The 22,740-nt window shown below is 40.9% G+C and overlaps 1 protein-coding gene across 1 annotated transcript in view; it reads right to left on the reverse strand.

Annotated features, from left to right (window-relative positions):
- The window catches only part of ENPP3 (ectonucleotide pyrophosphatase/phosphodiesterase 3), a 437,931-nt gene that overhangs the window by 291,448 nt on the left and 123,743 nt on the right, over positions 1-22,740 (reverse strand). Inside the window, exon 2 of the mRNA XM_053710678.1 lies at positions 17,523-17,616. Within this exon, the coding sequence (XP_053566653.1) occupies positions 17,523-17,616 (94 nt within the window). The remainder of the gene's footprint in view (positions 1-17,522; positions 17,617-22,740) is intronic.

Here is a 22,740-nt window from a genome sequence, read left to right on the forward strand (position 1 = left end):
CCCACTCTCTTCATAGTACTTTGCATAGTATAAGCCATATATAGGTACGCCATTATTTTATTTGGTGATAGGTTTGCTAACAATTGTGCTAACAATGACCTAATAACAGTTTTTTCTCTAATACAATAAATATTTGCTACCCACATGTCATTTTTACTAGTATTTTAGTTATTGCTGAGCAATATCCACTCAGCTCTTCTCAAAGGAAATGGGATTTATTCAGTATATCCAAAGTTCATACATTCTGTATAACCAAATCCATCTCTCTCCTACAGATTTATGTGTTTTCTGCAGGTGGGAAACAAAGCTTGGAGCACTACTCATCTAACAATAAGGTATTACATTGTCTCTTCAATCTTTATTAAAGACCACAACACAACCACCTTTATCAACTGGTTGTGCAACATTACCCTTATTATTTCTCAGTACTTCAATAGCAATCCTCAGGTTTCTTTGTGATATTATCAAAACATTTTCAGCTTCTTAATGTTATGTATTTGAATTACTACTGTACATTAATTTATAAATACAGAACAATGTGGATTATTTGAAAATTATTAATTTCATCCCAACATAATTTGTATTATTTTGAAACCGAGCATATCACCCACATGCTTGTTTTAAGCAATATCATTGTCCTAAAATTAAACAAAATTTGAGAAAGATTTACAGCCAAAACTATACAAAAGGCGACAGTCACATAGTCAAATACCTAGGAACCATAGTATCAACATAATATTTCTGCAAACAAAACCAAATAATAATATTGACCAAAGATTATTTTATCTCTTTGTGAAATTAAACTATTTGCAAAATACTGCAGTTTAAACTATTTATGTAACATACATTGATAAACACATTTCCAATCAAAACAGGTCTTGTTTGGAAGAAGAAATTAGCGATAGTCCTGCATTAACTATCCCAAAATAACGCAAATATTCAGACAAATTGCTAACTTCTATAATTGGATTGCTTGGTTACACTTGCTTCTCCTAGCTCATATATACCTGTCAGTGGTATTTTTTTTTAAATAAATAGTTCATCGGTCGGAAATTTTTTGGGGAGCAGCCAAAGCAGTCTTAAGAGGAGAAATAATAGCATACGCGGCTAGATATCAAAGAAATTTAAAAAAAGGGAGAAAGAGGCTACTCACTTCGTGGTTAACTCATACAATCTCCTGCAGAAAACTCCATTTAACTGGGCTAAATATATCAAAGCCAAAAGTGAGAGAGACGCCTTGGCACTTCTTCTAGAAACACAGAGAGAACTAAAGTTCCGGGCTAGAATGTATCGGTTCAGAAACAAAAGTGGTAAACTACTAGCCAAACTAGTCAGGGGCAAAAGGAAGTCTCCCCTAATTAATAAAATCGAGCATGAAGGAAAAACACTTATAAAACTAGAAGATAATTCAGGGGCATTTACATATATGTAAATATAAGTACTATAAGGACTTATATTCTGCAAGAGATAGTAATGTAGATCAGTTGGCGGAATTCTGGAGCAGTATAAATTGCCCCACAGTCCCGACAGAAATAAATACGAGCTTGAATAACCCAATTTCTGAAGAGGAGGTTAGGAAGACGATCTCTGAACTGCCGCTGAATAAAGTAGCAGGCCTGGATGGGATTCCGAATGAGGTATATAAGATACTAATTGAAGAAATGGTTCCTCAACTTTGTAATCTTTACAATTACTTCTATATTAAGGGTATAAATATACCAAGTAGTTTCTCTGCCTCATTTACAACTTTACTCCTTAAGGGAGGTAAAGACCCTACACAAAAGGGATCTTATCGACCTATAGCCCTTTTAAATTCGGAGTACAAGATTCTCGCCTCAATTTTAGCACGCAGACTCCAAAGTGGCCTCCCGCATATTATTCATACCGACCAAACAGGGTTTATTTACCATCGTAATTCTGCCTCTAAAATACGTGAAGTTCTGTCAATCACAGAATATTTTCAGACTTGAGAGGGGGGGATGGAGGGCACCACAGACCTTGCACTGGTGGCAATTGATGTGGCAAAAGCATTCGACTCAGTCTACTTTAGCCACATGTTCACTTCCTTAGTTAACTTTGGGTTCAACGACAATTTTCTTAATTTTATAAAAAATCTATATAAGAGTCCCCAAACAAGATTAATAGTTAACAACTCTTTATCTTCAGAAATCAAAATTGAAAGGGGTACGCGACAAGGCTGCCCTCTATCCCCCCCTCCTCTTTGATATAGCTAAAGAATCCCTAGCGATAAAGATTAGAAAATGCCTCGATGGCATCAAAATAAGAAAATATGAGTTGAAAATTGCGCTATACGCGGACGACATACTTCTTTATATTGCAAACACAAAGGTAAATATACCTAAACTTTTAAGCATAATCACTCAATATAGCTTCTTCTCTGGGTATAGAATAAATGAGTCCAAGTCTGAGATATACTGGCTTAGAAAAAATATCTATTCAATACAGGATAGCCGGTTTGAGGTGGTCTCTGAGTCCTTCAGGTATCTAGGAATTATAATACCAGTTAAATTTGATGATCTATACAGATTAAATATAACACCAATTTTGACTAATATATGTGAAAAAATGAAAACCTGGCAAAATCTACTAATATTATCCGGTAGAATAGCACTATACAAAATGATCCTTCTCCCAAAACTTTTATATGTTTTACAAAATATCCCAATAATCGGACCTAGCCCAATCTACGGACTACAGCTGCGGGTTGTGATGAAGATGTAATAGACCCACTAATGCCATAGCCCCAGTCGGTTTTATAAAAGATTTTCCTATAGTGCTATATTCTCCTCTCAACTGATTTAGCACCCTCCATTTTGTTAGTCCTGCAGACGTACACAATGCCTCAATCTTTTAAGAGAAAGCAAAAGCCCCATAACACGCCAAAAAGGACGGTAGCGGATCACTTTGGACAGCCTGCCTCTAGGCGACAGTCTGGCTCAGAGGACGAAGCCTCAGATACAAGCAGCCTTAATGATGCACACATTAGAACAACGCTAACCCAAGCCACAGGCCGTCTCCAACATAAAGAAGCCTCTGCTGACAATAATATGATGGATTCTATCAAGTCACTCCTGGCCTCTCACCATGACTCCCTGTCTAAGAAGTTTGACAAGGGTCACGCTGATCTGAAGAGAGACATAGCCTTGATAGGGGAAAGAACAGATGCGTTAGAACGTAAACAAGAGGACCTGAGGATAGATCACTCCAATCTACTAGACTACTCACAGAGTCTTGCAGAACAGATCACTGACCTGGAGCTTAAACTTGCAGACCTTGAGGACAGGACTCGGCGAAACAACATTAGAGTGAAAGGCATCCCTGAGTCAGTACCTCCTCAAGATTTGGAAAAGTTCCTGCAGGACTTGTTTGTAACTGTCCTAGGTACAGAGATGGAGAAAGAGATGCTGATTGATAGAGTTCATAGAGCCCTGAGGCCACGGATGGCCGAGGGAGACAAGCCTAGAGATGTCATTGCCCGGCTTCATTATTATACCTTCCGGGAGAAGCTACTCAAGACCTTAGCCAGTGACAGACCACTCCCGGAACAATACGCTACTATCCAAATATTTCAGGATCTCTCTCCTCACACCCTCCAACTAAGAAGACACTACCAACCCTACACTAAAACTTTAAGAGACAAAGCTATAAAATACAGGTGGGGCTTCCCGGTTAAGCTCTACATCACCAAAGACGGACAGCAATTTGCAGCTTCCTCTCCACAGCAAGCAAGGGAATTGCTCCAAAGATGGGGACTACTACCACAAAACCCACCTGCGCCTCCCCAGGCGATTGTGCCTGGAAGAGGCCTGAGAGCATCAGCCCCTGACTGGGGTCCCCTCCCACAGAGACCTAGAAGCCGTCAGAGGACAACCTCAACATCTGGAGACCGTGACCCTATCTCTAGAGACATCAGCAATTAGAAAATAAACTGTTCCATACCCTATTATTTCTCCATAGATTGGACTTTTGATCCACAGACTTTTGATCAAGAGACTATACTTCACTAAAGAGACTGACTCCTGTGTACCAAGGGTACATGAAGATTGGTGAGATTGATATAGTATCAAAGATGTATATGCTATGTTTATGATGGTTGTTTTCCCACCTCTGTTCTCTCTCTCCTTTTACCTTCCCTTCTCCCACTCCTCAACTCCTTTCCCCTTCTCTCTTTTTTCTCCCTTTTTGTCTCACTATGTGTCCACCAGCGTTTAAGGTCATGTATCTTACAGTTATATATGTACAAACCCCCTCCCCCTCTCTGGTACTGGAAGATCATAACTATGCCGGCCCAGATAATTAAGAACTTGATCACCTATAGATATGATGTTAACTAGACATACTCTAGTCTGTGGCCCTTAGAGGTAATGTCAATGTAACCCTCCAACTAGATTTCTTAACATGGTTACCATTATTGTGTTTTGTTATTTTTCTTGTTAGTTTTGCTGCTAGTATTTCAGTTCCTTGTTACGTTGTTTATGCCAATTCTGACAGACCTGCAAGTTTAACTGTACAACACACTGCAGATGTGACAATCTAACTTAGGAGACCCCTTGTGGGCCCCTGGAGGACATGGGTAGAAAGGTTTGGCTATGGATTAAAACCTACACTTTGTTATCATTCTTTTACACTAGCCTTGTAAGAAGAGCACTTTCCCCTTATGGGTCCGCTCACAATGGCTGATATATATTTTGAAATTATGATTGTACAATCCCCCTCCTTTCCACCCCCCCGCGGCTAACCGTACCTGTGTCCGTCCAGGCGATTAGACACTTGTTTCTCTGCAGATAGGATACCAACTGGACCCTTATTTGTGTTTTACCCTTGGGCCGCCGCTGATGGTGCCCCCAACCTAGGCTTATTAATATGGAGATCATTGTTACACATTGTTATTGTTTCTAAAATTGTTGTTCCTTATGTTTTTGATGATTGTTTCACTGTTTTAATGCAACTTTCAGCAGACCTACAATCCACCCTGCACAATGTATTTCCTGTGTGACAGTTTAATTTGAGGGATTACTAGGAGGTCCCCCGGAGGTCAGAGACAGTAATGACGGACCATAGCCCATGACATGAAGCTCTTTATTAATCTGTGACACTAATCTTATATGCAGAGCATTGCCCTACGCATTTACTTCTTGCCCTGAGACTAAAAACGTATCAGGAGCTGGTCCTACATTGCATCCTAAGACTCTCGTTAGGAGAAATAATATATAGCATAACTCAGAATAGCCGACTGGGGCTGGGCTATTTTTGCCGGCCTCTTCCCCCCCACATCAAAATAGTTGTGCTCTCTTACTTACACTTGAGAGATCACTCATTGTGATAGTGTTATACACACATCGGTACGCGCTAGTTAGTCCCCATCACAGTAAAATTCTTGCTGTCTAGCTGAAGTGCTCCTAATAGCTTTCTCCCCCTTATAACCGCCCCTTTCTTGTCCATCCCCTCCACAGAATTACTCTATTAAGTAGAAAGAATCCCACACTACCATGGCTCCTATATCAGTAGCTACCCTGAATGTACAGGGACTTAATTCCCCAACTAAACGGAGCCTCCTATATAGGTACTTGGTCACACATGGATTACACCTAGTATTCTTGCAAGAGACTCACTGGGAAAAGACCTCTACACTACCCAGAAGGTCTCCCCTATACCCCGTATGTGAAACTGCCTCCTTCACGAAAAAAAAAAGAGGTGTTGCAATAATGATTCACCGGGATATTTGTTGTAAAATAGAGCATATTGACCGAGACCCAGAAGGTAGATTTCTTATTCTGATTTGCTCCCTTAATGGAGTTCTTTGCACGCTGGCTTCAATCTATACCCCGAACACTGGACAGATCCCCTTTCTCAGAAAATTTCTCAATAAGCTAGACCTCATTAAAAGGGGACAGGTCCTTTTAGGGGGAGATTTGAACTTGGTTTGGGATCCGATGTTAGATAAGAAAATAAATAAAAATCACCCGATAGACCGGAACCTAGCTACCCAATATTATGCTTTCCGTAGACTCATGTTCCAGTTTGGACTGTTTGATGTCTGGAGGTGCCTCGCCCCTACTGAACTAGATTATACACATCATTCGATACCACACAATTCATACTCGCGGATAGACTACATCCTATGCGACTCATGGACACTAGATAAATTTACCGCCCCGAAGATTAAGCCCTGTCTTTGGTCAGACCATGACTTGGTTAGCGCTCAACTGTCAATTTTACAGACCCCCAACTGTAGACCACCTTGGAGGCTTCCTGACCAGTGCCTAGCGGAACCTGAGATCCCGCAATTGACTGAGTTAATTTCTGACTTCCTGAAATTTAATGACACGGGTGACACTAAACTTGAAATTGTTTGGGCCGCGCTTAAAGCTTACTTGAGAGGCCACTTCCTAAAAAAAAAGGCCCAGTGGAAGGCAACCCAGCAGGTCCCATTGGCAAAACTGTATGCCGATCTGAGACCCCTCGAAATGGCCAACAAAAAAACTCTTGATCCTGCTCTTGCCACACAAGTAGGGCTTATAAGATCCGAAATCAATAAGCAGGAACTATTAAAGGTCCAAGCCAATCTGTTTAAATTAAAGCAGATCTATTATAGTAAGGGAAACAAAGCTGACAGGCTTTTAGCCCGCAAGCTTAGAAACCGAGCGGCCAACAGCAGGATCCCGGCTATTAAGTCGGTTCGAGGAATAGTCCGTTCCCCCAAGGACATTGGCACTGCCTTCTCGGAGTACTATGCTGCCCTCTATGATTTAGAGGGTGGCTCTAGTGACCTGCCTCCGAGTGGAGATGAATTGAGACGGTTCCTAACAAGTTTGCAATTACCAAAACTAAGCGACGACTCTATAGAGGATCTAGAGAAACCTTTTACTATTGATGAAATAAAAACAGCCATCCTATCACTGAAACCCCACAAGGCCCCTGGCCCAGATGGGTTCACACCATTATTTTACCGGTCTTTTGCCTCACTCCTTTCCCCTTTGCTTCTTCGGTTGTTCAGTGGAATTGCCGAGGAAGGTAAGACCCTCCAAGAATTTCTAGAGGCCAACATTCTGACTATTCCTAAAGAAGGCAAAGATCCAATGGAATGTGGGAGTTATAGACCCATATCCCTTATCAATGTGGATATAAAGATATATTCCAAGGTCCTTGCGACCAGACTGGGGAAACATTTGCCCTCTATAATTCACCTTGACCAGGTTGGGTTTGTTCAAGGCAGACAGGGAACCGACAACACACGCAGGTTACTGAATATCCTTTCAGAAACACACGACATGGGCCTACCCCTTCTCGCCCTGTCACTGGATGCCGAAAAGGCCTTTGACAGGGTGAGATGGGAATATATGTTTGAGACCTTAAAAATATTTGGGATCCCACACTCATTTTGTAGAGCAATTGAGGCACTATACGTACTCCCCACAGCAGTAGTTAAGGGACTGGGCTTTAGCTCCCCCAAGATACATATCCGGAATGGAACACGACAGGGCTGCCCCCTGTCGCCGCTCCTCTTTGCGATGGTAATGGAACCACTAGCTGAGGCAATTAGAAGCGATACTCGGATCCAGGGCCTACTACTGCATGACTCGGTACAAAAGGTGGCGTTGTTTGCCGATGACCTTACCCTCTTCATTACAGAGCCGACACACTCGCTCCCGCCCCTGCTGGCTTTAATCGACAAATTTGGCAAGCTTTCCAATTACAAAATCAACGTCTCCAAAACGGAGGCATATATGATACACCCTGATCATTTAGAACAGCGTGCCTTGCAGAAGCAATATTCATTTAAGTGGTCTAACAAGGGAATCCGCCACCTTGGGGTCTTTCTATCTCACGACAAAGATATAGTACTGCGTGAGAACTATCAAGCTCTGATGAAAGAAATTACCAAATCATTAAGATCCAAAAGATATGATGAATTGTCTTGGATGGGGAGAATTGCAGCCTTGAAAATGATGCTGCTACCTAAGTTAACATATATCATGAGATGTATTCCACTCCCAGTCCCGGAAAAACTACTAAGAGGCTTCCAGACTCTCTTCAACTCGTATGTGTGGAATAGCAAGCGACCCAGAGTTGCTGCAGCAATCTTGTACTCCCCCCTTGACCAGGGAGGATTGGGTCTACCTAGTGTTAGACACTATTATGAAGCAGCAATGATTTCCCATGCTTCAGCGTGGGGAAGGGATCTCCCACCTGCGAGATGGAGGGAGCTTGAGCAGGCTTCTCTCCCAGCATACCTGGATTTATCTGATTTATTATGGCTCCCCCCCCATCTTTCCTCCACATATACCATTTCTAACAAAATAGTCAGAGGATGTCAACTACTTTGGTACAGATTTCGACATAGCTCCCAGATTGCCCCCTACCCTTCTCCCATCCAGCCAGTTATTCCTCTACTCCAGACTCTCCCTAACTTCAGACTGAATTTATGGAAACAGCTAGAAATAAAGACGGTTGGAGACTTCTATGCCAATGGACGCCTCTTAACTCAAGAAGAGATGATAGCTAGATATGAAATCCCGAGGCACCTAGAATTTGAACTTATGAGACTGCGTTCCTTTCTGAGAGCGTGGGGGCTTCTTGGAGACTCGCCACGGGCCCCTACGCCCTGGGAGTCGAGATGGAAAATGGGACTCCAAATCTATAAGCCCCTTTCGGCGCACTATAAGTGCCTCATAGTGTCCCCTGTGTTAGTTAAAACGAGACACCTGCTCTCCTGGGAGACAGACTTAAAAACAACGTTCACTGCCCAGAAATGGACAGTTGCTATCACTAAGACCAAAGCGGTGTTGCACTGCGCAACGATGTACGAGCTCTATTTTAAAATGCTCACTAGATGGCATCTGGTCCCGACCAAGCTTCAATCTCTTTACCCTACCCACTCTCCCTCTTGTTGGAGGGACTGTGGAGGCCTAGGTACCCCATTGCACATATGGTGGTCCTGCCCTAGACTTAAGCCACTCTGGAACAAACTCCGAGAGGCATGTAGAGCAATGGCTCTCCCTGAGATCTGTGACCCTGCACTTGCCCTCCTACACCTAAATCTAGAGAAAATACCCTTGCATCAGAGATCTCTCTTAATATACATGCTCACCTCAGTCAAAATGACAATTGCTAGAAACTGGAAGAAAGTACACCCCCCCAGGTGGCAGAGTGTAGTGGAATATCTAAACTATGTGAAGTCCATGGAAGATTTTGTTTACCGAATAAGACGCCAATCAGATATCTTTAGCCTTATTTGGGAACCCTGGGATACTTACTTACAGCAGAATCCCCCAAGATGAGTATTGCAGTGAGGGCAATAGTAGTCCAAAGACCCAGACACTGTATTACCCTCCTTCCCCCCCCTTTTCCTTTCTGTCCAAAGATGAACCCCCCTCCCCTTCTCCCCATCCGATCATTAGGTTTGCTTTTGTACAGAAGCCCTATCCCCTCCCCAATGGGAGCGCTTCGGCTTGATGGTGAAAAATAAGGATGTACAGAATGAGCAGTGGACCTCGCCGCGTACCCGTGGTGAGCTCTACTAGGCTACCCATAGATTTCTTTCCCTAAGTTACTAGTCAACATCCGAACCATTTTGGAACTACTAGCGCTAATATCACAAACTAGGTTAGGCGGTCCTCGCCACACCTATCAGACAGTTTATAGATTACGACTCTAATTTTCCCTTGACGCAGCCACTTACCCCGCTAGTTAACGATAAGACAAAGTTAATTTGTATCATTGTTTCTTTGTACTGGTGCGGTTTGTGATCTCTGTATCAATTCAACTCTTGCAATGTTTACAATTATAGTTGTAATGTCTTTCGCATTTCATTAAAATAAAAGTACACTTAAAAAAAAAAAAAAAAAAAAAAAAAAAATAACCCAATAATCATCTATGAAAGAGCTACTCGCTTATTTAACAGAGCAGTAAGAAGTTTCATATGGCAAGGGAAAAGATCTAAGATTTCCTTAAATAAATTGTCCCTAGCGAGAGAATTTGAGGGATTAGCCCTCCCAGATATTAGACAATATAATCTGGTCTTCTTAGCTCGAACAGTGGCAGACTGGCTTCACTCTAAAAACTATGGGGGGGTAGTTATCAAGCCGTCTACTTTTCTGGCTTCGCCGGCCCAATACGCCCGCCTAAGCTCGCCTCACATCGCCGCCGCGGACCTGAAAAAATACGCCTAAGTTATCAAATAAAGCTGTCAAAAAGCCGCGGGGCGATGAGCAGCGGACTGTGACAGTTATCACTCATCCGATCTCGCTGCCCTTCGGCTTTTTCCCATCTTTATTGCTAGCCTGTCACTAAGCACTCACACTAAACTACACTGTTCAACCCCCTATACCGGCGCCCCCGGAGCCTCCCGCAACTCAATAAAGTTACTAACCCCTAAACCGCCTCTCCTAGACCCCGCCGCAACTCTTATAAATGTATTAACCCCTAAACCGCCGCTCCTAGACCCTGCCGCAACTCTTATAAATGTATTAACCCCTAAACCGCCGCTCCTGGACACCGCTGCCACCTACAGTATACCTAGTAACCCCTATCCTGCCCCCCCTACACCGTCGCCCTCTATTATAAAATTATTAACCCCTATCCTGCTGATCCCGCACCTCTCCGCAACTAAATAAATAGTTTAACCCCTAAACCGCTGCTCCCTGAACCCGCCGCAACCTATATTAAACCTATTAACCCCTATCCTGCCCCCCCTACACCGTCGCCACCTATAATAAATTTATTAACCCCTATCCTGCCCCCCACTACACCGCCGCCACTGTAATAAAATGATTAACCCCTAAACCTAAGTCTAACCCTAACCCTAACGCCCCCTAACTTAAATATTAATTAAATAAATCGAAATAAATGAACTCTTATTAACTAAATGAATCCTATTTAAAACTGAATACTTACCTTTAAAATAAACCCTAATAGAGCTACAATATAAATAATAATTATATTCTAGATATCTTAGGATTTATATTTATTTTACAGGTACCTTTCAATTTATTTTAACTAGGTACAATAGCTATTAAATAGTTATTAACTATTTAATAGCTTACCTAGCTAAAATAAACTGAAATTTACCTGTAAAATAAATCCTAACCTAAGTTACAATTACACCTAACACTACACTATACTTTAATAAATTATTCCTATTTAAAACTAAATACTTACCTATAAAATAAACCCTAATATAGCTACAATATAAATAATAATTATATTCTAGCTATCTTAGGATTTATTTTTATTTTACAGGTACCTTTCAATTTATTTTAACCAGGTACAATAGCTATTAAATAGTTATTAACTATTTAATAGCTACCTAGCTAAAATAAAGAGAAATTTACCTGTAAAATAAATCCTAACCTAAGTTATAATTCCACCTAACACTACACTATACTTTAATAAATTATTCCTATTTAAAAATAAATACTTACCTGTAAAATAAACCCTAAGATAGCTACAATATAAATAATAATTATATTCTAGCTATCTTAGGATTTATATTTATTTTACAGGTAACTTTGTATTTATTTTAGCTAGTTAGAATAGTTATTAAATAGTTATTAACTATTTAATAACTACCTAGCTAAAAGAAATACAAAATTACCTGTAAAATAAATCCTAACCTACGTTACAATTAAACCTAATACTACACTATCATTAAATTAATTAAATAAACTACCTACAAATAACTACAATTAAATACAATTACATAAACTAACTAAAGTACAAAAAATAAAAAAAGCTAAGTTACAAAAAATAAAAAAATAAGTTACAAACATGTTAAAAATATTACAACAATTTTAAGCTACTTACACCTAATCTAAGCCCCCTAATAAAATAACAAACCCCCCCAAAATAAAAAAATGCCCTACCCTATTCTAAATTAAATAAATTTCAAAGCTCTTTTAGCTTACCAGCCCTTAAAAGGGCCATTTGTGGGGGCATGCCCCAAAGAAAACAGCTCTTTGCCTGTAAAAGAAAAATACAACCCCCCCCCCCAACATTAAAACCCACCACCCACATACCCCTAATCTAACCCAAACCCCCCTTACAAAAACCTAACACTAATCCCCTGAAGATCATCCTACCTTTAGTTGTCTTCACTCAGCCGAGCCACCGATGGAACTGAAGAGGACATCCGGAGCGGAAGAAGTTAATCCTCCAAGCGGCACTGAAGAAATCTTCCATCCGATGAAGTCATCATCCAGGCGGCGCTGAAGAAAAGTCTTCGATCCGGCCGATGTCATCTTCAAAGAGGCGCTGAAGAGGTCTTCTATCCGGGCGAAGTCATCTTCCAAGCTGGGTCTTGAATCTTCCTTCCGCCGACGCGGAACCACCTTCTTCACCGACGGACTACGACGAATGACGGCTCCTTTAAGGGACGTCATCCAAGATGGCGTCCCCTCAATTCCGATTGGCTGATAGGATTCTATCAGCCAATTGGAATTAAGGTAGGAAAAATCTGATTGGCTGATGGAATCAGCCAATCAGATTGAGCTCGCATTCTATTGGCTGTTCCGATCAGCCAGTAGAATGCAAGCTCAATCTGATTGGCTGATTGGATCAGCCAATCGGATTGAACTTGAATCTGATTGGCTGATTCCATCAGCCAATCAGAATTTTCCTACCTTAATTCCGATTGGCTGATAGAATCCTATCAATCAATCGGAATTGAGGGGACGCCATCTTGGATGACGTCCCTTAAAGGAGCCGTCATTCGTCGTAGTCCGTCTGTGAAGAAGGTGGTTCCGCGTCGGCGGAAGGAAGATTCAAGACCTGGCTTGGAAGATGACTTCGCCCGGATAGAAGACCTCTTCAGCGCCTCTTTGAAGATGACATCGGCCGGATCGAAGACTTTTCTTCAGCGCCGCCTGGATGATGACTTCATCGGATGGAAGATTTCTTCAGCGCCGCTTGGAGGATTAACTTCTTCCGCTCCGGATGTCCTCTTCAGTTCCATCGGTGGCTCGGCTGAGTGAAGACAACTAAAGGTAGGATGATCTTCAGGGTATTAGTGTTAGGTTTTTGTAAGGGGGGTTTGGGTTAGATTAGGGGTATGTGGGTGGTGGGTTTTAATGTTGGGGGGGGGGTTGTATTTTTCTTTTACAGGCAAAAGAGCTGTTTTCTTTGGGGCATGCCCCCACAAATGGCCCTTTTAAGGGCTGGTAAGGTAAAAGAGCTTTGAACTTTATTTAATTTAGAATAGGGTAGGGCATTTTTTTATTTTGGGGGGGTTTGTTATTTTATTAGGGGGCTTAGATTAGGTGTAAGTAGCTTAAAATTGTTGTAATATTTTTAACATGTTTGTAACTTATTTTATTTTTTTTGTAACTTAGCTTTTTTTATTTTTTGTACTTTAGTTCGTTTATGTAATTGTATTTAATTTTAGTTATTTGTAGGTAGTTTATTTAATTAATTTAATGATAGTGTAGTATTAGGTTTAATTGTAACTTAAGTTAGGATTTATTTTACAGGTAATTTTGTATTTCTTTTAGCTAGGTAGTTATTAAATAGTTAATAACTATTTAATAACTATTCTAACTAGCTAAAATAAATACAAAGTTACCTGTAAAATAAATATAAATCCTAAGATAGCTACAATATAATGATTAATTACATTGTAGCTATCTTCGGGTTTATTTTACAGGTAAGTATTTATTTTTAAATGGGATTAATTTATTAAAGTATAGTGTAGTGTTAGGTGTAATTGTAACTTAGGTTAGGATTTATTTAACAGGTACATTTCTCTTTATTTTAGCTAGGTAAGCTATTAAATAGTTAATAACTATTTAATAGCTATTGTACCTAGTTAAAATAAATTGAAAGGTACCTGTAAAATAAATATAAATCCTAAGATAGCTAGAATATAATTATTATTTATATTGTAGCTATATTAGGGTTTATTTTAAAGGTAAGTATTTAGTTTTAAACAGGATTAATTTAGTTAATAAGAGTTAATTTATTTAGATTTATTTAATTAATATTTAAGTTAGGGGGGCGTTAGGGTTAGGGTTAGACTTAGGTTTAGGGGTTAATAATTTTATTACAGTGGCGGCGGCGTAGTAGGGGGCAGGATAGGGGTTAATAAATTTATTATAGGTGGCGACGGTGTAGGGGGGGGGGCAGATTAGGGGTTAATAAATTTATTATAGGTGGCGACGGTGTAGGGGGGGCAGATTAGGGGTTAATAAATTTATTATAGGTGGCGACGGTGTAGGGGGGGCAGGATAGGGGTTAATAAATTTATTATAGGTGGCGACAGTGTAGGGGGGGCAGATTAGGGGTTAATACATTTAATATAGGTTGCGGCGGGTTCAGGGAGCGGCGGTTTAGGGGTTAATACATTTATTATAGTTGCGGTGGGCTCCGGGAGCGGCGGTTTAGGGGTTAATATGTATAGAGTAGCTTGCGGTGGGCTCCGGGAGCGGCGGTTTAGGGGGTAATAACTTTATTTAGTTGCGGCGGTGTAGGGGGGGACAGATTAGTGGTGTTTAGACTCGGGGTACATGTTAGGGTGTTAGGTGTAGACAACTCCCATAGAAATCAATGGGATGTCTGTCAGCAGCGAACTTGTACTTTCGCTATGGTCAGACTCCCATTGATTCCTATGGGATCCGCCGCCTCCAAGGGTGGCGGATTGAAAACCAGGTACGCTGGGCCGTGAAAGTGCCGAGCGTACCTGCTAGTTTTTTGATAACTAGCAAAAGTAGTGAGAATGTGCCGCACTTGTGTGCGGAACATCTGGAGTGACGTAAGAATCGATCTGTGTCGGACTGAGTCCGGCGGATCGATGCTTACGTCACAAAATTCTACTTTTGCCGGTCTCGAGCCTTTGATAACTAAGGCGTATCAGCCTTGCCACAAATACGATGCGGAATTTCAGCGTATTTGAGGTTGACGGCTTGATAACTAGGCCCCCAAGTGTCAAATGTACTGCTAGAGGAAAATATTTGTTATCCATTTCTTCCAGCAGGGTTGGCTCACTGCGAGCCTAAAACATTACCCTCTGAAATTAAAAAAATTAAAACCGTGGTAAACTCTATAAAAGCATGGTGGAAAATTGGGGCTCTGCTTAAAAATAAATGCAATGTCTCTCAATATTTACCAATAGTGGGGAACCCAAAATTTCAGCCTGGTTTGAACTCTGCAATTTTTGACAATTGGTCTCAGCTTGGACTCAAAAGAGTCCAGCAACTCGTTAAAATGGAATTTAATAATATTAAAACATTTGAAGAATTGAAAAATGAATTTGGGCTATCTAAATGGAGTTTTTTGCATACCTGCAAATTAGACACTATATCACAGATCTGGCCAGGGACATAGGCTGGTCCTGGTCTCTGGGTAAAATGGAAAACTGGTTGATTTTGATCAAAAATGGCTATATATCAATAACTCCTTGCTATTCACTTCTCAACACCAATAAAGGAACCCCTCTGCTAGAACAGTTGGCGCTAGATTGGAACAGGCTAACTGCCTCTGATTCAATAAATCCCAAATTTATTCAGAAGTCAATTAGCAAAGTAAATCAGGCCAACTTATCTGCCACGTGGAGAGAAGCGCATATCAAGGTTCTGCACAGAATATATTTTACTCCAGAGAAAGGTTACAAAATACATAATCTGGATTATAATAAATGTCCAAAATGCTCTCTTGAAGCGGCAAATTTGATACTCATGATGTGGAACTCCCCGAAAACTAGGCAATTTTGGCACAAATTGGAATATTTGCTTAATAGTAACCTGGGAGCTACCCCTCTAACTTTTACATTGTTACAGATTATATTTTGAATAACACAAGATGGAAAACAGCACTCTCAGGATAAATTAATTATTCTTACAATTTTAGCAGCTAGACATTTGATATTTAAAGGCTGGAAGAAACAAAAGGCCCCTTCAATTCTAGAAGTTAGAAATTATCTAAAGAAACAATGTATGATAGATACTAATATTAACAATGAAAAAGACATTAAATTTTTTTTTCAAAATGGTCTGCATTTATTAAAGGATATTCGAAGACTGAAATAGAGCTGATGATCTTTCCATTTAGGAATTCAGAGCTAGTACTACTTGGAGCATGGTAGGGAGAGAGAGATGGGGGAGAGAGGATATAATCTTTCCTTCCCTTTCCCCCCCCCCCCCTTTTTTTTGTTCTGTTCTGTTTCTGTTCATTTGTGTTTTTTTGTTTTTTGTTTGTTGTTATTATTAATAATTGTTATTGTATAATTGCACTGAAAAAACCTAATCGCTGAAGGGGGCGCTCAAGATGCAGTATAATCAATAATCTAGAACAAAAGTATATATGATGGGGCAATGTTAAGCTATCATAGATGAGTATATACAAAATAAAGGCAGAAAACAGTAAATTCTTAGATACTGTAGTGAAAATACACTTGCAATTGTGAAAAATTAGACAGTCCTTTATACGTTCTTCAAAGGATAATGATTGCTGTAGCGGCTGCCTCCTCCTCACTGGATGGTCCAGGTGGTACTATATAAGATAAAACAGAATGGAGGGACGCCTCATGTGTGGTATCATCTATTAATTAACAAGTCACAGAACTATTGCCAAATGGGTACTCACAAATTTGGAGAGCACACTTATGTGCTGGTAGGGGCGGGCTGCAGAATTAGAAAGGTGTGACAGCTCACCCACTTGAAGGCGCTCTTGGCGTAAGATGGTGGTGCTATAAGGGAGACAAGAAATACGGGCACCACATGTGCAGACTATTAATGGTACAACCACAACAGATTCCTTAATATGGAGGGTACTCACATATTCCCAGAGCACACCAATGTGCTTGTAGAAGCAGGCTGCAGATTGGTAGAGGTGTGGCAGCTCACCCAAACTCTAGGTATCCTGATATTTGTATGATAATGTGTTCCCTCAGGTGCTGGGCTGGTCTCTCATAGGTGAACAATGGCAGATGGTGGGTAGAAATGAATCCACTCAAAGGATAAAAGATATATCCAAATTTATTTAGAAAAGCATAAAAGTTTAAAAACAACAGCACAATGATTGCTGATGAGAGTGGATAACAGGGTGTCCAATAATCACCCAATCATGCAGCGCGTTTCACGGTTCACAGACCGTTTCATCAGGCATAAAAAAGTGACTTGTTAATTAATAGATGATACCACACATGAGGCGCCCCTCCATTCTGTTTTATCTTATATTGTATAATTGCTACTGATGATGGACTCTGTGTGTATAACAAAAAAAATTCAGCTATCTGATATAGGAAAGCAAGGACTTGTTATTTAATTTGAGCGTATAATTGGATATATGTGCTTTCAAATTTTGTGATTTTTCTTTTTTCCTTGTTTTATGTGAATTATTGCTGTTAATAAAAAATTTAAATTGAAAAGAAAAATAAATAGTTCAATACATGTAATTCATCAAAAGTGATCACACACATTACAGCTCCTTAGAACTTTTTTTAATATAACTTGTGCTGCCATATATACATTTTTTTGCATATATGTAACTTTAGACTTTAGTTGGAGACATACCTAAAGCTGGCATAACTTCCACACTTGATTCCTTTTTCAGTCCAAGCCCCAGTCCTAATCCAAGGGATATGGCCACCAAAGCCACACATAGTACCTAAAAAGAAAAAAGAAATCAATTGAATGTATCCAAAATAGGAATGACTGTTCACAATTAAACCAGAAATAGCTGACAGACAGATGCAGAAAATCATCTACTAAATACTACTTTTTTTATTATTTACTTGATAATCTCACTCTGTCTTACCACTCTTCTTCAAACAATATTAGTAGTTATTCTAAATCAGCTGAGATTACCATTAGGGTTAAGACATTTCTATATACATATATATATATATATATATATATATATATATATATATATATATATATATATATATATACATACATACATACATATACACACACACACACAGTATATATATGCTTACCTGATAAATTTATTTCTTCTTAGACACGATGAGTCCACGGATCATCTTCATTACTTATGGGATATTCACTTCCTGATCAGCAGGAAGAGGCAAAGAGCAACCACAGCAGAGCGGTTAAATAGTTCCTCCCTTCCCTCCCACTCCAGTCATTCGACCGAAGTTAGGAAAAGAAAGGAAAAGCCAAGGTGCAGAGGTGACTGAAGTTTACAATAAAAAACATCCTGTCTAAAAATGACAGGGCAGGCCGTGGAGTCATCGTGTCTAAGAAGAAATAAATTTATCAGGTAAGCATAAATTTTCTTTTCTTCTTAAAGACACGATGAGTCCACGGATCATCTTCATTACTTATGGGATCCAATACCCAAGCTACACGGATGATATGGGAGGGACAAGACAGGACACCTAAACGGAAGGCACCACTGCATGAAGAACTCAGCTGAGGCAAAAATATCAAATTTGTAAAATTTTGTAAAAGTGTGAATAGAAGACCAAGTTGCAGCCTTGCAAATCTGTTCCACAGAAGCTTCATTTTCTAATGCCCATGAGGAAGCAACAGCGCTAGTGGAATGAGCCGTAATCCTCTCAGGAGGCTGCTGTCCAGCAGTTTCGTAAGCCAAACGTGTAATACTCTTCAGCCAAAAGAAAGAGAAACAGCCGTTTTTAGTCTTTAGTCGCCTGTAAATAAAACTTTAAAGCACGAACTACATCCAAATTATGTAAGAGCCTCTCCTTCTTTGAAGAAGGATTAGGACACAAGGAAGGTACAATGATTTCCTGATTAATGTTCCGATCAGAAACAACCTTGGGAAGAAATCGAAATTTTGTACGTAAGACAACCTTATCCGCAAGAAAAATAAGGTAAGGGGGCTCACATTGTAATGCTGAAAGCTCAGACACTCTATGAGCAGAAGAAATCACTACCAAAAATAAAACCTTCCAAGATAACAACTTGATATCTAAGGAATGCATAGGTTCAAATGGAACCCCTTGAAGAACCTTGAGAACTAAGTTAAGACTCCATGGAGGAGTAACTGGTCTAAACACAGGCCTAATTCTGGTTAAGGCCTGACAAAAAGAGTGAATATAAGGGACATCAGCTAGACGCTTGTGTAACAGGATAGAAAATGCTGAAATTTGACCCTTTAAAGAACTTGTAGATAATCCTTTCTCCAATCCTTCCTGGAGAAAAGATAAAATCCTAGGAATCCTAACTCTACTCCAGGAGTAGCCTTTGGATTCACACCAATAAAGGTATTTACACCAAATCTTGTGATAAATCTTTCTAGTGACAGGCTTACGAGCCTGAATCAAAGTGTCTATGACTGAGTCAGAAAAACCTTGCTTGGCTAGAATCAACCATTCAATCTCCAAGCAGTCAGCTTCAGAGAATCTAGATTTGGATGATGGAAGGGTCCCTGAATCAGAAGGTCCTTTCGAAGCGGAAGCCTCCAAGGAGGTAGAGACGACATCTCCACCAGGTCTGAATACCAGATCCTGCGAGGCCAGGCTGGTGCTATGAGAATCACTGAAGCCCTTTCCTGTTTGATTCAGGCAATCACTCACGGAAGGAGAGCAAATGGAAGAAACAGATATGTTAGATTGAAGGACCAAAGGGGCTGCCAGAGCATCTATCAGCTCCACCTGAGGATCTCTGGATCTCGACCCGTACCTGGGAAGTTTGGCATTCTGCATGGGTGCCATGAGATCCAACTCCGGCTGACCCCATTTGAGGATCAGACTGGAAAATACGTCCGGATGAAGTTCCCACTCCCCCAGATGAAAGGTCTGTCTGCTCAGAAAATCTGCCTCCCAGTTGTCCACCCCTGGGATGTGGATTGCCGACAGACAACAAGAATGGGCCTCCGCCCACTGAATTATTTTGAAAACCTCTGTCATCGCCAAGGAACTCCTTGTTCCTCCCTGATGATTGATGTAGGCCACTAACGTTATGTTGTCCGTCTGGAACCTGATAAACTGAACCGAAGCTAGATGAGGCCAGGTCAGGAGAGCATTGTAGATCATTCTCAGTTCCAGAATGTTTATGGGCAAAAGAGACTCTGTCTGAGGCCATATCCCCTGAGCCCTTAGGGAGCCCCAAACTGCTCCCCACTCCTGAAGGCTAGTATCTGTTGTCACAATCTCCCAGGATGGTCTGCGAAAACATGTTCCCTGGGAGAGATGATCTAGAGACAACCACCAAAGAAGAGACTCCCTTGTCTCCTGTGCCAATAGAAGTCGAGGGGACAAGTCCAAATAAGCTTCATTCCATTGTTTGAGCATGTCCAACTGCAGAGCTCTGAGATAAAAGCGAGCAAACAGGACGATGTTCATTGCCGCTACAATCAGACCTATTAACTCCATGCACTGGGCCACAGAAGGACGAGGAGAAGATTGCAGAGCTCGACAAGTATGGATAATGTTTAATTACTTGACTTCTGTCAGAAAAATCTTCATGGTCCCTAGAAAGGACACTCTTGTATGAGGAACTAAAGAGCTTGTATGAGGAACTAAAAGAACTTTTCTAGTTTCACCTTCCACCCGTGTGCCCTTAGGAAAGCCACTACCAGGTCTGTGTGTGATTTTGCTAGCTAAAAGGACAGAGCCTGAACTAGGATATCCTCCAGATACGGCGCCACCTCAATGCCGCTTGAACGAAGCACCGCAAGAAGAGACCCCAGAACCTTTGTGAAGATTCTGGGAGCCGTGGCAAGACTGAAAGGAAGAGCCACAAACTGGAAATGCTTGTCTAGAAAGGCAAACCTTAAGAACCTGTGATGATCCCTGTGAATTGGAACATGCAGGTACATGTCCTTTAAATCTACTGTTGTCATAAACTGACCCTCCTGGATCAAGGGAAGGATGGAACGAATAGTTTCCATCCTGAAGGATGGCACTCTGAGAAACTTGTTTAGACTCTTGAGGTCTAGAATTGGTCTGAAGGTTCCTTCCTTCTTGGGAACCACAAACAGATTGGAATAGAATCCCATACCTTGATCTTGAGGTGGAACGGGAATGATCACTCCCAGAGCTAAGAGGTCTTCTACACAATGTAAGAATGCCTCTCTTTTTGTCTGGTCTGCAGATAACCTTGAAATTAGAAACCTGCCCCTGGGAGGACAAATTTTGAACTCCAGCTTGTATCCCTGAGACACTATTTCTATAGCCCAGAGATCCTGAACATCCCGAACCCAGGCTTGAGCGAAAAAAAGAAAGTCTGTCCCCTACCAGATCCTTTTGTCCCGGATCAGGGGCAAAACCTTCATGCTGTCTTGGAGTCAATGGCCGCCTTCTTGGATTACTTACCCTTATTCCAAGATTGGGCGGGTCCCCAATTAGATTTAGCTTGTTCCTGCTTAGTTGAGGTAGAAGAGGAAGAGAATCCCTTGAAGTTGCGAAAGGAACAAAAATTACTTTGTCTTCCTTTCTGCCTAATCTTTTTGTCCTGAGGGAGAAGGTGATCCTTACCTCCCGTAATGTCAGAAATAATCTCTTTCAGCTCAGGACCAAACAGGGTCTTCCCCTTGTAAAGGACAGCTACAAGCTTTGACTTAGATGAAACGTCCGCAGACCAAGGTTTCAGCCATAAGGCCCTGCGAGCCAAGATAGAGAAGCTTGAAATTTTGGCCCCCAACTTAATAACTTGAAGGGTGGCATCCAAGATAAAGGCATTAGCTAGCTTAAGAGCCTTTATCCTTTCCTGGATCTCGTCCAAGGGAGTTTCTCGCCTGAGGGCATCAGCCAGAGCATCAAACCAATAGGCTGCCGCACTTGTGATGGTAGTTATACAGACCGCCGGTTACCACTGCATACCCTGGTAAAAATAGATTTTCTTGAGTAGACCCTCTAATTTTTTGTCCATCGGATCTATAAAAGCACAGCTATCCTCTATAGGGATAGTAATTCTCTTAGCCAAGGTTGAAGCAGCTCCTTCTACCTTAGGAACAGTTTGCCAAACCTATTTAACTGAGTTAGCTATAGGAAACATCTTGAAAATAGGAGAAGGAGAGAAAGGAATACCAGGTCTCTCCCATTCTCTATTAATAATTTCAGAGGCCTTCTTAGGAACTGGAAAAACATATGTAAAGGAAGGTACCTCATAATATCTGTCTAATTTGCTAGACTTTGGGGGGACAACCATCACTGTGGAGTCACTATCATCTAGGGTAATTAAAACCTCTCTAAGTAAGAGACAAAGATGTTCCAGTTTAAACCTGAAAGATACCACTTCTGAGTCGGTCAAAGGTAACACCTCCTCCGAATCTGAGATTTCTCCTTCAGATGCCAGAGCAGGAATGTCTTCCTCAGATCTATTAGAAGAGACTTCTGAGATAGCTACCACAGCATCAGAAACCTTGCTAACTGCAGAAATGAACTATCTCTTGCGATGGCCCTGCAACATTGGAAAGGCAGACAGAGCATCAGAGATAGTAGTAGACATAAGAGAAACTATGTCTTGTAGTGAAATTCCAGAAGGAACTACAGTAGAGCTGCAGGGCACTGCTGGTGAGGGCGATAATTTTTGTAACACTTGGGGAGAAAGTTGCTACAGAAATTGACCCTCATCAGAGGACTCTTGGACAACATCTGTCTGAGAGGAAATTGGCTCAGCAAACATTTTATCCCTAAAATTCACAGTCCTTTCAATACATGTAGGACAGAAAGGGATTGGTGGTTCCACATTTGCATCAAGACATAAAGCACATGTAACAGCTTGCACCTCATCATGGTCCATTTTTTCACATAAAATATTGGTAATGAGCAGAAAAAATACAGGAAATAACAATAAAATA

Source organism: Bombina bombina, chromosome 4 (genome assembly GCF_027579735.1).
Source record: "Bombina bombina isolate aBomBom1 chromosome 4, aBomBom1.pri, whole genome shotgun sequence".
NCBI lineage: Eukaryota > Metazoa > Chordata > Amphibia > Anura > Bombinatoridae > Bombina > Bombina bombina.